Source organism: Papaver somniferum, chromosome 5 (assembly GCF_003573695.1).
Source record: "Papaver somniferum cultivar HN1 chromosome 5, ASM357369v1, whole genome shotgun sequence".
Taxonomy (NCBI): domain Eukaryota; kingdom Viridiplantae; phylum Streptophyta; class Magnoliopsida; order Ranunculales; family Papaveraceae; genus Papaver; species Papaver somniferum.
In genome coordinates this window covers 165,451,230-165,468,950 of record NC_039362.1, presented here as the reverse complement: position 1 = coordinate 165,468,950, position 17,721 = coordinate 165,451,230, and the positions used below count along the sequence as shown (strand labels likewise).

General features: G+C 35.8%; 2 protein-coding genes across 3 annotated transcripts; both read right to left on the bottom strand.

Moving 5' to 3' along the window:
- Nucleotides 1-306: 306 nt before the first annotated feature.
- Nucleotides 307-4,437, bottom strand: LOC113283533 (AP2-like ethylene-responsive transcription factor ANT). 2 transcript variants are annotated; one of them, XM_026532829.1, is made up of 9 exons: nucleotides 3,515-4,437; nucleotides 2,702-3,392; nucleotides 2,465-2,547; nucleotides 2,289-2,297; nucleotides 2,117-2,205; nucleotides 1,947-2,020; nucleotides 1,798-1,857; nucleotides 1,639-1,715; nucleotides 307-1,287 (listed from the first exon to the last, which is right to left on the bottom strand). In XM_026532829.1, exons 1-9 carry the CDS (start codon nucleotides 3,876-3,878, stop codon nucleotides 608-610), a joined length of 2,127 nt encoding a protein of 708 aa, XP_026388614.1. In that variant the 5' UTR covers nucleotides 3,879-4,437; the 3' UTR covers nucleotides 307-607. The 2 variants fall into 2 exon arrangements, with proteins under 2 accessions (XP_026388614.1, XP_026388616.1); XM_026532831.1 differs by having other exon boundaries at nucleotides 1,807-1,857.
- Nucleotides 4,438-14,219: 9,782 nt separating this feature from the next.
- Nucleotides 14,220-15,065, bottom strand: LOC113279986 (short-chain dehydrogenase cctT-like). The gene has a single exon (XM_026528617.1). It carries the CDS (start codon nucleotides 15,063-15,065, stop codon nucleotides 14,220-14,222), a length of 846 nt encoding a protein of 281 aa, XP_026384402.1.
- Between the last annotated feature and the right edge of the window lie 2,656 nt (nucleotides 15,066-17,721).

Below are 17,721 nucleotides of genomic sequence, written 5' to 3'. Positions count from 1 at the left end.
AGTCCTCAAGTTTTTGTAATTAGAATCTACCATGAAAAGAACTTTTTGGATGATGGAATGGGAATGTTTAGTAACTTTGGATGGAAAAGAAAGATCTGTAATGATGGGTGTTTTGTAAGGAAGAAATGATAAAGATGGAGAGATTGGAAATCATGAAAGTTACAATTTTTAGTGTAGTAGTCAAACAAAGACTAAAACTTTGGATTGTTGGGAAACATTTTTTGAGCTGGTTTTTAAGCATAAAGCAAACTTGGATCACTTAAAATACCCGGCAAAACATCATTTCATGGAATTTTAATCATCACATAAACTTTAAAATCTCCCCCCACCATTTCTATAAAATCTGTCATTTCATCAATATGGCTAGTTAAAAAGAGGGTCAGTTTAAACAGAACAAGTTCAAACTATTCTTTTTTTTTTTTTACAGAAACCTATTAATAACCTTGGTCTTAAACCCCTGACCTTCATTAGTCCCCCAAATTAACCAAAATCCTAAGTAAAAGTAAAAAAATTCCCACCTTTTCCCATAAACACCCAATCATACTTTTTCATGCATTCTTCTCTTTTTCTCCTAACTCTCTTGTTTACAAAACAGTATCATCAAAGTTTAAGCATCCGTCCATGCAGCAAACATAGGCAAGTGAGCCATAGTGATTGCAGTAGGCTTAAGTTGTGCTGATGGAATCCAGGAGTTTGCCGAGGAAGGACTAAACTTGTTGGAGTTCGATGACTGTCCTCCAAAAAGCCCATTTTTCTCAGGGCTACCTTCTCTAGAACTGCTTAAGCTTGTAACCAATGATGACGTGTTGGATAAATGAGCACTTGACCTGTTAGAATCTTCTAATCCTTGTTGGTTTGAGTTCATTGCATCAATACCAATTAGATCATGTAATGACATCGAAAATGGGAGGTTCCTGTAATTGTTTGTCCCAAATGGTTTGTGCTCAAGGTTTTCAACTGATGCAGTCTGCTGCTGTTGCTGTTGCTGTTGCAGCTGATGTTGTTGTTGTTGAGAATGATTACGAACCATCTTCCAGTCAGGCCCGGCAGCATTTTCCTCGGGCAAGTTACCTTCTCCTCCATTTTGAACAGAGGAATGCTGCTCGACAACTTCAACAACAGGTTCTACATCCTTGTGTCTCTTGGCAAGTTCTCCAGCAAGTAAGGTATTACTGGCTGAGATACGTTCAACGTCATATCTTGTTATGTCAAAGTTAGTAACAGCATTTACACCACGAAATTTGATTGCAGCAATGTCATAAGCTTCAGCTGCTTCTTCTTGAGTACCTGCAAAATAAGTAAGAATTAAGAACTACTTTTAATCCGAAAAAGTTAAACCTTAAACTGGATTATAATTCTCATAATAAAACACACTTTCTCTCTTTCATCCGATCTGTAAAAGAATATGAGCAGCCTTATAAAAAAGCTTAAGACTGAAAATAAATATCAGCCTTGTTCATATTCTCTTCATCAAAGTAGTAAATGAAAACAGCCTTATGAAAAAAAAATAAAGCACCACTAATTACTAAAAGGAGTTTCTTATAAGATATTGGGGATGACTGTAAAAAACATGACCTTTTAAAAGTAACAGCAGCATGCCAACTAAAAGAGAACGCGGGTTAGCAAAAAAAGTCTTACTGAATGTGCCAAGATAAAGGTCTTTGTTTCCGGCGACTCGGCCGATCCTTGCTTGCCATCTACCATGTTGATGATGTCTGATGAATGAAAACAACGATATATGTTAGATAAAACAAGATTTTATTTTACATGGTTAAGGTGTTAAATACTAATCAAAACCTGTGAGACCTTGTCACTCCTCTATACATTGAAGCTCCTCTTGAAAACCCACTGCTTTTCCTGTAATGACATAACAAAAATAGTTAAACATATGTCCCATAAAAGTGAAAAGTGAGTGCGAATTCTGGAAGGCCTTTTTGTTTGTTTACCTTCTCAAGTGGGCAACATATTCTTGCCTACTCATGTTCTTCATTTCTTCAAGCTCATCTTGATAATTTTCCAACTACCAAATAGGGAAAACATGGCAAATTTTTAAGTGATCAAAAAGTTGGTTTCCCATTAGGAAAGACTGGGTATTTGGGTCGGTCGAATATAATACCGGAAAGTTGATATGGGTTGAAGGTCCCCAATACTTCAGTGCTGCTAAATCATAAGCTCTAGCAGCTTTTTCTTCCATATCATATCCCCCTGAAACCCAATAACTTGGAATGTTTAGTTGCAAATTATTAATGGAAACACATAGTACTTGATCAACATTAAAGAAAGCTTACCAAGATAAACTGAATGGTATTATTTGATTTGAATGGCATCCCCCAAACAAGTAAGAACATGAGAAAGCAAAATAGATGGTACTAAGTCAGGTCAAGAACATAATAAATCACAATAAAAGAGTCAGAAGAAAAAATGACTAGTAACCAACACAGAGGAGGTTTTCATTTTGACTCACCTTGCCTTCCCTTCCTGGTCTGTCCTTCCTTTTTGCAACTATTATCCCATAGATGAGCTTCATATCTTCCAGTCCACCTATGCCTAATGACATAAGAAAACAACTAAACTTAGTATGAACAGAGAAGAGTAATAATTAAGTTTTTATGGAGATTTAAGGTATAAATGCTACAGCATTACAGTAGAAGTAATCATTATAACAAAATGAAGTAAGAACAGTACTAAAAAATGAACTCACCTTGTGACACCTCTGTATTGTGAAGTTCTCTGCCCAAATGTGTCAATGGACTTCCTATGGACAGGTTGTTTCTGACCCATTTTTGAAGAACCTCTCTTGTTTGTTTCCATGGCTACACATTCAGCAGTACCAGTAGGTGAGATCTGTTGTGATGCTGTAATACAGCTTGATTGTGAACCAGGACTCATTGACAAGCTCAGAGACTGTAAATCTCCATAACCCATTGCATTAACAGAACCAGACCCACTTCCATCATTATTTAAACAACCAGCAGTATTCATTTTTTGTTCCATGGATGAGTTATTAGTAGGATAATGTCTAGCTACCCAGTTTTTCAAACCTGAAATACCATCTTCTCCCATTGGAGGAAGTTGAAGACTAGAATTTGAAAGATGTGTTCCTTTGTTTTCTTCTTCTAATGAAGTTTGATAAATCTCATGACCAGTTAATCCAGAGTAATATGTGTGTTGTTGGACTTGAATATGATGATCTTGTGGTTGTTGAAGAAAGTTAAGAGAATGCTGTTGTGGTTGTTGTCTATTATTTTGAGTTTCAGTGTTTTGGTGGTAATACATGCTGTCTAAACTAAGTGCCATGGTTTCTCTTTCACTGTTTCCATAGTGATGAGGATTCCCCATTGCTCCACTTCCTAAGAAATTTTCCAGTTTAGGGGATGAAGTTGGCACCATTCCTTCACACATAGAAACAACAAACAATATTAGACAAAAGGGTAGGTTGATAAAGTGTCGAGAATAATGAAAACAAAAAAATAAATAATTAAAGAGAGAAACAGTGATAAAGATATAAGACCACCTTCTGATTGTGATCTACTGAGAGCTTCCATGATACAAAGAGACCCATCAGACTTTAGTGGCATTACACTCAAATGAGAATAATATCCACTGTTTTCATGACAAGTTCCTACTCCATAACAGATTTCAGAGTTATTCATATGAGGTGGAGAGAGAAAGAAGCTTGTTGGAACAGTGTTATTTGAAACTGTAGCAGTAGAAGAAATTTGATGATGGTGTTGTTGATTATTGGTGTGATGATGAGTTTCTGAAGGAACTTCCATGGTCATGTGAGGTGAAAGTGAAAAACCCAACCAGTTGTTGTTGCTGCTGCTGTTGTTATTGTTGTTGCTGTTGCCGTTGCTATCATTACTCATGGACTTCATCTTCTTCTATATCTTTTCTATTTTTCTAACACAGGATGATTTCTTGTTGCAAGGCACACTCAATCATTGGGAAGCAAATAAACTAATCATTCTACAATCTCTTCCACCCATTTTCAAGAAGAAAGAAAAAAAAACTTAGTTTATTTTTGTTTTCTAGCTGCAGAACTAAAATAACAAATCTATAACAATGATAAACAAATTCAAACTCTTCAATCTATGCAGTATGCAAACTCTCTCAAAGTCTCTCTTCTACAGTCCCCACAATTCACAAACAGACTTGTTCTTTCTCTCTACAAAAACTAACAATATCCTCCTCTCTTCTTTCTTCTCTCTATAAACTTATAAGAAAAAGGAAGAGAACAAGACAAGTCCCTTTAAACTAAACAAAAAGAATGAGCTTCAACAAAGAAAAGAAAACGAAATAGTAGTATAGTAAGCTCAACTGAATAATAATTCCATAGGGATCTGTGTATTTGGAAAATACTAAGTTTTTTGCTCTCTCACTCTCTTAATCCTCTTCTTCTACAACTTTGCTTTTTCTTTAAACCTTACTGATAAAAATGCAAATGTACAAAGACAACCAGCTCGTTCAAATACTACTACTGCACTTTTTTTTCTCCAATGGGTCTTTCTTTCTTTCTTTCTTTTTTGGTAAATTTACTGAAGTGGGTCTTTGTTCATTAGATTTATTCATTAACCATTAATAAGATTCAGTAAATTTATCAATAAAGTTATTTCCTTTTTATCTGTATGAAATCTAGTGGGTTTTGGTTGAAGGGGATATCAGATAACCAAAACAAGGACTGTTTTCTTTTCTTTTTTACAGTCTCCCATCAGGGGTCAGGAAAGAGAGAGAGCGTAGATAGATAGATTTGACAGGGAGGACAACTCTCTATCTAGTCATTTCAAAATACAGTACACAAGTCTGTACAAAACTCCGCATATTATGAGTATGATCTAAAGGTAAATACTATTTTCTCCCTTCATAATCAATTAGTTGATAAAATTACTCTAAAATGAATGATTTTGTTATTATTATTATACGTACTACAGACTACACTGCACAGACTACACTATACTAATACCTATTCTAGTATTCTTGGTCAAGAGAAAAAAAATACCACTTGACTCCCTGCTAACATCCCATCAATTTGCAGAAATTTGTCAAATCATCTACCGTGGGCATTCACTGTGCTGTTGAAGAAATCTTTGGACATTTACCGTCAATGGTAGCATGCTAACGCCTACCATTGTAGTACAGTTACCATAGACCCATCATGTATGGGTATCTGCATCAATAGATGGTTAGGTTAACTCTTATGGTTAATCCAAGTTATGAAACATAGAAACAATGTGAATTACTAAGTCTAATGGTTTCGTGTTGGGAAGTTTTGTGGAATATAGCTTGCAATCCAATCTAACGCATACATTCCAATATGACATTTTTGGAGCATTTAGTAAATAGATCGTTGATCTTTGAAAATTCTACAAAACAGTCCTACTATTAAGACCCGATTTATAAAACAGTCGTACTGTTACAAATTATTAACAAAATGGTCATACTTACGTTAAATAGAGAGTTAAGTGGTGACTCGTAGTTAAATATGTTAATGAAATTACCTATCTGTCCTCCTATTTATCCCTCCATACATAATTTCAATTTTTCCTACGTTATAGTTTTTTTTGACGGTAGTGCTATTTGTAGGTGGTGGTGCCGCCGCTTACATATCGTTACATCGCATTCAGGATCGTTAGAATGCATTCAGGGTCGTTACACGGCATTCACTCAAAGGGTTCATCGCTTCCCCTATGGGGTTTAGCGAAGATTCTTAAGCTTCCACCACCACCACCACCTCATCGCCACCACCTCAATCAATTAGTTAAATGAAAAGAGTATATTGGGGGAGGGTATTCTGGGAAAAGTTAACACCGTTTTATTCAAAAGTGTTAAATCGGATGGAAATGTGACCATTTTGTAAACGAATTACAAAAGTATGACTATTTTGTGAACGAATTACAAAAACTATGACCATTTTGTAATTGGCCCTTGATCTTTTTGTTTAAGACGGAGCGTCATAGTTTGTTGACATGAATCATAAATAAACTTGACATTTTGGAACTCTCCATTGTTAGATTTACTATTCCAAGATATATCACAAATGCATATGTGGTATTAAAAATGGAACTTGAAAGCAAAGTAGTTGAAATTGCTTCTTGGATCCTACTCAGTTGGGAGTGAGGACCTATTGGGGTGATGTGCTCACTCATTTCCACTTCAACTTTCAGTTATCAAGGGAGATAGCGACGAGAAGGTATTCGTTTTCTTAGCTTAAAGCTTTAGTGATCTTGCGATAGTTCAACTTTCACTTCAACTCACTATAGAATTATTGCAACTTAGAACTGGTTCAATGTTGCTTTATACTAGTAGGCAATTCATCTATGAGCTTGATATTTATTCGAGAACAAAATCAATGAAGAGTATGTATTCTCTATAATCATAGAACATCTGAGGAGGAATTGCAACCTATACCAGTGGCCTTCTGAGGATAGGGTTTCTCTATACTGGTGGGAAATCCATTAGGAGCTATCAAATCAATGTAGATTCGATACAGTGCTGAGTATAGCATAAATACTGATATATATACACTAGTGGGAATCCATTAGTGATCAGCCATTCTTTAGATCTTCAATAAAAACCGGACTACCAATCCTATGTAGCTATTGATTTCTTTCAACTAGGAAACAAGTTTGTAAGTCTACTTCCTTAAACACACGTAATAAAACATAGTTTTCTAGGCATGAAATCAATCTTACTTTCATTACACAATCTAGTAATAAGTTACAAAGATTATGTTTGTGTCGCAATTACGAAGTTCAAAAGATAAGCATTATACTTCGTAAATCAATATATCTAAGTTGTAAAACAACTTGTACATTCTTCCTCGACACTTTGATAATAATAAGATGATCAAGTCTCTAATACTAGAGTTTCATGTATATAACTTTGCATGTTATGTTTTTAATCTAAACGAATTAAAAGTAACGATATACAAATGGAAACAAGTCAACTCTTGTATTACTAACCTCAAGTAGAAAGATGATATCTTCACTGATGTTAATACGTCTTCAGAATATTTAAGTCTTCGGAGTAATATATACTTGTATGTCTCAACATTTATAGTCTTCCTAGTCTAACCTAACGAAGTTGACTCTAGTAGTTCTAGTCAAGCGACTCTTGAGTTTTGATACTAAAATATGACAATCAACCTTGACATACCAACTTTTGGTGGATTCAACCGATCAATGCTCTAACAAGTACAAAACTCCCATGACCATTGACGGAGCCTGTAATCATAGACTTTTTTTTTTTTGATACGGGTTTAGAGGCGAATTTACATATTTTTCCCTTGTCAAACCACCATTAACAAACACAAATGGCAGGCTCTCCGTAATTCACATACAACAGGTTAAATAACAACTCTATGAATCTATGACTGAAGCATAATATGAAACTTCAAAGTCTCACCTTCTATTAAAATGTTTGTCTAGAAAATAACTCATTTGACACTCCCTAATTAATATATAGTACGAGAGTAGCATCTATTCTTCCTCACATCAATAGTACTTGTATGCTTTGTAATGAACATAATAAATCTCCAATTCATCCAATCCTGAACTGTAATTTTGTATCTCAAGTGCGGATCCAACTCAACTTCACCATGTATTATGTTAAAGAATAACTCTAACATCAATCGTGAATGGATTAACAATTTAGTGACGATGGAGCTGAAATGGGTTGGCTTTAGTTTTTTTTTCATTTAAAAAAATTATTGATTCAAAAAAATCCGAAACCCGACAGATTGTCTCTAGCCCAACCAGAAACCAATGACCTCACAAAATAAAATAGGAAGAATTACAAAAAAATTCTAACTGTATCCTAAAGATGCATTCCAATTAAAGATTATATCTCTGAAACTGAGAAATTTAAACCATGGGTGCAACTCTCCCCATTAGAAAATCACTCGTTTTATTTTAATGATGACCATCTCCTTGTTTCTTCTTGATTTATTTGTCATTCTTCTTCTATTCTTTCTCCCCAGATATTCCAGTAGATTGTAAACGGAAGGATGCACAACACTTCTTTGCTAAATTCATGTTCTTGATACATGTCAGAGGAGGAATTGATCGTTTAAGGATGTCTGATGAGACCGAGATGGTTCTATTAACGATGTGAAGTGATTCCAGATGCATTTTGAGAATTGTTGTGCAAAAGAGTATGATTTACATCTTCATCTTCTACATTGCTTAGACTGCAGATTGCTGAGTCTATTTGACACCCCCTTCTGAGTAGATAATCCACTATGGGTATTGCATTATGGATATCAAGCCATACTAGATTTTAAGCCTTGGGTGGGACTTTCTTGTTCCAGACATACTTTAATTCTTCACCATTACCATGAGTTTGTTGCATAAGCCATTTATATCCTTCCTTTGGTGTGTACGTGCTACTTGCAGAGTAGTTGATGGAGTCTAATGTGTCATCCAAAGATGGCGGAGATCCAATAAGAGTCAGTAAGTTTCTCATCTACTCCATTGTTGAAGTATCTGGATTGTGTGTACTTTTAATCTCCAGTTCCCATTGTGCACAAGATCTGCAATCTTTGCATCTTTTATTGAGGCTACCTTAAAAGCTAGTCCATGTGTTGTGCATAATGAAACTTGAGTTTTCCAAGGGTCCAACCATAATTTTGTGTGGTGCCCATATCCAATGTGAAAAGTTGAATTCCAATGAACTATTCCTATTTCATTCTCAATTCCTCTCCAGAAGCTCCTGTCATAAGTTGAGTTGCAACTCTTTGGAACTATATCTTTTTTTGTATTATGTCGAATGATTATGCTCCACAGTGCCTCTTTTTCTTGGGAGTATCTCCATCTCCATTCGCCCAACATTGATTTATTGGTTGCTTTTGTTAGAGCACTGCTCGGTCGAGCTTGCAAGCGTTGCTATCTCAAGCTTGTTTGTCAAGTTAGTTGTCAAAACTATAAGTTTTGATTTCTAGTCTATTTATAGCTATGTCTCGGATTAGGATAGAATGTATAGTTGAGCTTTATACTTCACAGCGTTCATCGATTGAAGACGAAGATCTACTAAGGGGGGCTTGGAGGAACTTCATCAACAAAAAGTATGTGGAGACTTGAACTCATCTATCACTCAGAAGTTTATTCTATTATATCTCCTATTGAGACTAAGTCGTATAGATATATAGACTTTAATATTATACACGTTTGATATTTCGAGCTGAGTTTAACTCGCTTATATCTTTCTCGAAATATGTGTTGGAAAGCTTTTTGTTTTAACTACGTTCATCATTATTCTTGACGAAAGTCAAAAGATGATCATGTGAAAATCTCCTTGTAACATCCTACATGATTTGTGTGACACAGTCATTTGATGTAGACTCGGAATGTTTCGAATTGATCATTCGATCGCTTGAAAATTGCTTATAATCTAATAGTTTGTGTGAGACAGCTATTGTCGCCTTCTAAGAATGTTTCAATGATTGGAATGGGAGTTTAGAACAATTAATCATTGTCTGGATATAAGACAGTATACATAACCATATGCAAACTGTTGTAAGAATGATTCAGGTTCGGGAACCAAGTATGCATACCCATATGCGAACGGTTTTAATTGTAAAAGTCAGGGAACTAAGTTTGCATACCCGTTTCATCTGAATTCGGTATGGAACGACAGTATGGGTACTCGTTTGCGAACTGTCGGAAAAAATCAAAGTCCGGAACTTAAGTTTGCGTACCCGTTTCCAAACTTATGTGATTAAATTCTAAAATCGGTTAAGTATGATTTCATACTCATTAAAAAATATATTTATATATTAATAAATGCAATCTTTGCAAACCTTGGCTAAAATGTTCATGAACTGATTCTTTTGAATCAATCTGATTTTGCTTCAATTGTGTCTTGTATATTTCTATAAGAATATAAACAATTGAACAACTCTACGAGTAACACAATTAGGTTCATTTGATTATCATTTGGTCTAGAAGTGTTAAGATGAACATGGTTAAGACAAAAGTGTTCATATGGCTAACTTCGGTTAACTGTTATTGAACCAAATCAATATACATGTTTAGGTACGGTTACCTATATCTAAATGAAGGTATATTTCATTTGTGTGTAACAAGCTAAGACCATCTAACGGTTGAGAGATTAGCTTGAATCTTGAATTATGTTTTCATCTAACTGTGAATATTGATTGCTTTGTTCCAAAGTTATCAAACATTGATTTGAAGACTATATAAGGGAGAAATCTAGCAACTGGGAAACCTAGTCCCCGCACCTCATGTGTGATACTAGTTGCGACTAGAGTCGATTCTCGTTTAACCTAGTTTTTTCCTAAAACCATTATAGGTTGACGACTTGAAGACTTCATTGGGATTCTGAAGCTAGACCCAACTATTTTCTTTGTAGTTGCGTGTTCTGATCTTACTTGTTCTATCGTATTGAGTACTATCTTCTCTAAGATTTGCTCGAGATCTATCTCTGATAGGTAAGATATAAAAAGTAATCACAAAGCTCTTCGTCTCATTCTTTGTGATTCCACAATAACTTGTTCTACAACCATATAATTAAGTTATTGTGAGGTGATTGATATTTCGAGGTTGTTCTTCGGGAATATAAGACCGGATTATCAATTGGTTCCTGTTCACCCTTGATTTATCAAAAGACGGAACAAAAATTCCTAGGTATTTCCATGGGAGAAAGATTTATCTATCAGAATAAACTTTTCCGTGAGAGACAGATTTGTTTATCAAGTATTCAACTTTGGGTCGTAGCAACTCTTAGTTGTGAGTGAGATCAGCTAAGGGAATCAAGTGCATAGAGTCCTGCTGGGATTCAGATGCGTAAGGAACGCGATTGTACCTTAATCAGTGTGAGATTGGTTAGGGCTCAACTATATTCAAGTCTAAAGTTAACTTGTAGTAGGCTAGAATATGTAGCGGCTTAATACAGTGTGGTGTTCAAAGCTGGTCTAGGTCCCGGGGTTTTTCAGCATTTGCGGTTTCCTCGATAACAAAACTTCTGGTGTCTGTGTTAATTCTTTTGACCTGATTCCCTTAGCTGGGTTTTTCAGCATTTTGTGTTAATTCAAGTGTCAAACTTCTGGTGTCTGTGTTAATTCCGCATTATAGTTGTTTATATAATTGAAATATCACAGGTTGTGCGTAGTTCAATCAATTTGTAAATCCAACCTTTGGTTGTTGATTGAAATTGTTTGACACTTGGACATTGGTCTTTGGTGCCGTTCAAGTTGTTTCTCATAATAATCAGGCTCACGGATTCTATCTGTTCGATTTGCTGATTACATTGAGAAATAGAGATATAACTCTTGGATATATTTTCCTTGATTGAGAATGTGTCTAGTTGATTCTCTTGGAATTATATTGGAGTTAGTCCATACAGATTGCCTAACAAAATATTGGGTGTGGTTGTAAGACCACTGCTTTTCATCTTTTAAGCTCCTTATGCCTAGCCCTCCCATTTTCTTGGGTTTGCACACCCTTTCCCAAGAGATCCAGTTGATTTTTCTTCTATTTGAAATGGAGCCCCATAAGAAATCTCTCATGTGTTTGCTCATTTTTTTCTCTCAAATGAGGCAGGCATTTGAATAAGCGACGTGAAGTAGATGGGTTAGCTGGCTAATGTAATGTTGATGAGCTCAATTCTGGCTGATTTGGAGACGAATCTTCTCATCCATAAAGCTAGCTTGGCTTTAAATTTCTCCAGCACTCCATCCCAGATGCTTGTTTGTTTCCTTAAAGCTCCAAGTGTCATTCCCAGGTATTTGAAAGGTAAATATTCCGTTTTGCAGTTGAGGATTTTTGCTAAATCCTGTATTTTGTTACCTGCCCTAATACACATTATAGTGCTTTTGTCGAAATTCACCTTGAGACCTGTAATAGCTTCATACACTTGGAGGACCATAAAAAAGTTTTCTATTTCTTCTTATTTTTCATCAAGGAATGTGAAAGTGTCATCTGCGAATTGCATGTGTGACACACTAAATTTGGCGGTGGCTTTAAAACTAGATATCATGTTTAGAACTTCTGCATTTCTCAATAATCTTGTGAAAGTTTCTTCCATTAAGATGAAGAGGAATGGAGATAAAGAGCCTCCTTGTCCGAGACTCTTTGTCATCGTATGGCATATTTAGAATGTTGGATCCAACTAAGTTCTTAACAAAAAGAATTATTGCCTTTATGTAGTCACTACCAAGAACTTTAACATTATTAATTATAGTCTTATGATCCAATGTATGATATTACTCGGAAAATAGCTAAACTAAATACCTGTCATTATCCTAGATTCATGTCACATATGATAAATGTTATTCTACAAAAGCTACCAGATACTTGTGACTCTGCACTATATATGACTCTTATTGATAATGCAAAAGTTAAGGGGGAAACCTGAAGATGTTGATCTAAAAGTAAATGATACAGAAGCATTTTATGACTTTCGTGGCTGTTTTTGTAGCTGGAAAAACGTATAAACTTCCAGGCGGCCTATGGCCACCATTTTGTATGGTGGTGCTTCTTTTGTTGAACCCATTTGTCCCCCCAGGCAACATGTTCTGCCTCCATCACTTCTTACTATGCTTATAAGCTCGCCGAAGTTATTTTTACTCGTAAAATAGAATAAGAAAAGGATTGGAAATATATCCCTTGCATCTATCACGGGAAGAAAACGTGATGTGTTTCAAAACGAAGGTAATGTGTACTTTTTGTTAACAAATTTGGTTAGACAACCTTACCTTGACTGTTTGGTCAACAATATTGACTCAGTTGAATCCTCATTAAAAGACTAAAATGTCTCTTAAAAGACAAGAAGACACTATTAAGTGTCTTAAAAGTGATTATGTTTTCTCTTATTTCAAGAGTGAATTAACAGAAAGAGGGTTATATTGTTGGTCATTTGATGTGAGTGAGACTCTTGGTACTACTAATTTAGCCAATTGCATAACAATTTCTGCCTTAACAGGTCGTTCAATAAATAGTTTAGTCCATCAAAATAATAGTGCAAACGTATTCGCAAATCACCATAATCCAACTTTTCAAATGCACAAACAAGAAATGGGAAAAGCAATATTGAAATTGGAAAAGAAGAACAAAAAGAATAGAAGTTCCACTTATTTCACCATTATAGTTAAAAAAACATAATAAAATCCAAAATCTATGTTCTTCTTTTCTTATGTTCCAGATCTCTATATTCTCTTTAGTTCGTAATGGAGCTTTGGATGTAGTCAACACTCAATGCCTGCTGTTCTTCCATACGAAAAGTGAGAAGTGGGTCTCTCTATTAAACTGAAAATATTCCAAGAATGATGAGGAAATGGCCCCCTAGAAACAAGCTTTTTGTGACGAGACATAAATTTATTACATAAAACCCTACTGCACACTAATATGTGGATTGTGGACAATTGTAATGCGACTAAGTAGAAATTTAATTATCATGTAATGAAAAACATCTGTAAGTCATTTACAATTTTTCATCTTTTGTCATGTGTGTTTGCAGTGGTGGTGGTGGTGCCAAGCTTTATTGTGTGATGATTCAAAATGGATTCCTTTCTCTCTACTAATTGTTGCATGCAAATGTGCATGAAGATGGGGGATTTTCATCATGGAGACAGATTTTCTTGAGTGAATTATTTGGGTTTGAAAAAAGAGAGGAGTTTGTAGTACGAAGGAGAGGGAATGGGGTTTTTCTTTTGATTGTAGTAATGATGAGTAAACTCCATCAACCACTACTGCAACTCCAATAGCTTTTAATAGAGGAGGAATAATGCATGGCCTTAAGTGAGTCCTTTGTTTTTTCCTGCCACATTCTCCCTTTCATTTTCATCGACCTTTTAGTGGCAAGCAGATGGGGAGTGGGTTTTGTTTTTGCCTTAGCTTTTTCCTGTTTACCATCTCCTTTGTGTTTGCTTTTCATAAATAATATCTCTTTGACCTCAACCCCATTATCGCTAACAAAGGATTAAAACGTTTCAATAAGTTTGACTAAGTCAAAATACGTTGACTTGATTTATAGTAAAAGATTTGATTAACGATCAAAATACATAAATGAAGAGGCGTGGTAATATCGGCGTTTGGATACACATCCACAAGTTAAAAAGTAAGAAGTCAGTTTAGTTGTGGAATTTCAGAACGACTTCTAGAAGCAGAAAAATCGATTTTTTATGAAACAAAATATCTGGACTTCTATTTCTGGAAAAGTAAAAGTCAGAAGTTGAATTGTATCCAAACACGCTATAAGTTAACTCAGAGCTTGGACTTCTTGTTTAGGTTAAATCGATTCGAAAAGAATTGATCTCGAACCCACAGAGGTGACCAAGAAAGCAAAGCAAACAAACAAGTCATATGCCCGAACACTACTTGTTTTGGTGGCTTGGGACTCAATACCTTCTTCACAACATGCCGTGCAAAAATTGTTGCATCAGTGGCTTTCCCGGTCTGAGAAGCCTTTGCTCGTTCGACTATGTCATCTTTGAATTCCTTGTATAGTTTCCATTCATAACCCTTCAATCTTTCTACATTTGCCTGCCCTAAATTGGAACGAATGGCACCAGGAACCACCAGTATTACATCGATTCCAAATGGTTTTAATTCTACACGTAAAGTATCCGACATTGCATGAACACCAGTTTTTGAAGAACAATAAGAACCGGCCCATGGAGTTGGTACCTTCCCTACGACACTTCCTATATTTACTATGCGACCGCAACCCCTCGAAGCCATGTGAGGTACAACATGTTGAGCCATCCTTAACTGCCCTAATGTGTTCACTTCGTAAGTTTTTCTAACAATCTCCAATGGAAGCTCTGCTAACGGACCAGTACTTCCGATACCAGCATTATTGACGAGTAAATCTATTTTACCGCACTTCCTTATGACTTCTGCTACTGCTGATTTTACACTCTCATCTGAAGTTACATCGAGCTCTAACGATTCGACGCTTTCTGTTGGGAGGTCTGACCGTTCGTGAACTCGGCTCAAAATATCAGTAGCAAAAACATGACATTTTTGTTCGGCAAACGCTTTACAATATTCATAACCTATACCGCCTTTTGCGCAACCGGTGATTAACACAACTTTTTGATCACCCATTTTGTTCATTACACTTTCCCGTTTCGCAGCTAATGCAAGCCTTTATAGACTAGAAGCATCTCTGTTAAATCCGTCATGGTGGTTTATAGAATATGCCTTCTGGTGCGTTTTGAGGGAAGAATATGCTAGACTAGATCAAGAATCAAGCCGGCCAAAGGATAGGGCTAGCTTTTGTTTTACTTCTAAGATCATCAACGTCAAGCCGCCATGCATAGCACAGGTGGTCCAGTACCCAAAAATTCGATATGCTCATGTCTTTGAAGAACAAAGTGCTGTGTTTTTAAGACAAGAAATGTTGCGTTAGTCAAGTGGTCCATATGCAACCCTAGGTTTCCATATATATGAGTATGAAACGTGACAATTCAACATTGTCCATTCACCAACTATATTGCTATCCTATAGTATACGTATACCGAGTCTGAGAGAGAGAGATTTAAAGTGACGGTACTTAACAGCAAGAAAAATAAATTCAAATTAAAGGCAAAAATCTAAAAAAAAAATTCAAGATATTTGTTATTCTTCGTCTAAGGAGACAAAACAAGGATAAGGCTACAATTTATGGGAACAGGCCTTATTGGTTTAGTCCTTTTCAATACAATATATACAAAGTACATACATTATAATGACACCACCAAAACACTAACAAATGAGAAATGAAATATGTCTATCAACTCATTAATCCAAAATCAAAAGTCTCATTCCCGCTAGGATCTTCTGGAGGGAAAAATAAAAACTTTAACTTTGTCGTGGTTTAAAAAAAAAAGTAAATCAGGTTTTTATACTTATCTTTGCTTAGTTTCGTCTATGATTTCCGAAATAACATTTTGATTTAACGCGAATAAGTGTCAATTACCTTCTTTTCTAATCGGTAATGATCTGGTGCCGAAGAATTTCGGAATTAGGTCACTCGTATAATCACCCACTAATTTTATCATGAAATTGGCAAGTGCCTTACTTAATACACTAGACAAGGATCTCAATCTCAGCTCGGAGACTCAAGTTTGTGTTAATGTTATCTTGAAATTCACTCACAGAATCGATTAGTACAAGAAATTGTTTTTCTTGTTTGTGAAAACGGGACCACTACTGAATTGAAGAGAAGATGGATGAAATTTCCAGCAAAACCATTAATACTATGTGTACCTCAACACCTAATGCTTTTAAGTGGTTAAAGTTTAAACCCAACTACTTACCTCAAGTGGTAAAAACACTATGAGTTAAAATTTTCCATTTAAACTTTTTCATATGCATTATATTACCCGAATCCGGAGACGCTAAGTACCTCCTCTGTTTCTTGGGATTCAGAATTCATGAAGTCCCCCCCCAACCATTCAGATTGGTTGAAACTGAACTGAATTTACAGACCAGATGGTCCAGCAGAACCATGGTTCATGGAACAATCTCATTGGCTTGTTTCACGTTGTTATATGTTCTTCTCTATTATTGACTCTCGAGTACTTAAAATATCTGAAACTCAAGTATCTCATATCCAGTTTATGATTGTTTTCTGGACCACCGGCAGGCATCGTGCCGAATTGTATTATCTTTCTAATAATCACATTAGAATCAACCTTAAAGTCTAGCAGTATACGTGGTACCAAAAAAAAATGCCGGTTAACTTGACCAAGTTTAGCAGAATGCCGTCTAAAAAGTTCAGATTTCTGCTAATCCAAAATTCTGTCACAAGACACCTTGCCTTGTTTATTCCTGACTTATCTGAGTCGTCTGGATCTAAGCCATCTGTATCTGAGTGAAATCACGTGATTTGAGTCAGATCACTCAACATGTTTGTTTTGAGTCAGTGGTTTGGTCCCATGAGGCCTATTCCTATGCACATGCCAAAACATGATATTTGGTATATATGCACTGACTATGGTATGCCAAACTGCCAAACTCGTATGCCTATATGCCAGGCCTGGCATATAGGCATACACGACAGAGATTACATCGCTCGTTGGTCAGTAAATCGCCAGCGCTGGTCAAGCTGCCGCTCGCTTGTATAATTATCGCTGATTAATTCATCATCCAACGGCTACAGTTTTCCACCTCTATAAATACATAATTTCAAACTCATTTTAACTCACACCAGAATTTCTAAATCTCTATAGAATTTCTCAATTTCTCAATCTTTTTCAAATCTAAAACTATCTATATTTTCTTGTGAAATGGATTCACAATCTCAAAGTCAAGGCAAAGCTAAAAAACCCGAGTCTGTGGTGCAAAATACACCATGGCAGAAGATGAATGTATTTGTCGTAATTATGTTTTTTTACACAAGATTGTTTCAACGGTGCACAACAACATGGTAACCCCATGTTTGGGATAATATATTTAAGAATTATGAAGAACAAACCATGAACATCAATGGTCGTGATGCGAAAGGATTGCCGGAACACTTCATTGTAATCAACAAGGAAGTGGCCGCTTATGTTGCGTTAATAATGCAAGCCAAGAGAAAACCAAGGACAGTGGTCAGACTGATGTAGATTTTGAAAGAGAGGTTCGTACAGATTGGCAACGAAGACATGGTAAACAATTTGCTTTTGAAAGTTTTTATTCTATTTTGAAGGGGTTGAACAAATATAATCCAGAATACTTGTCAAATAATCAACAAGTACCTAAAAGGTCACCATATAATTCTTCTCCCTCAACACCA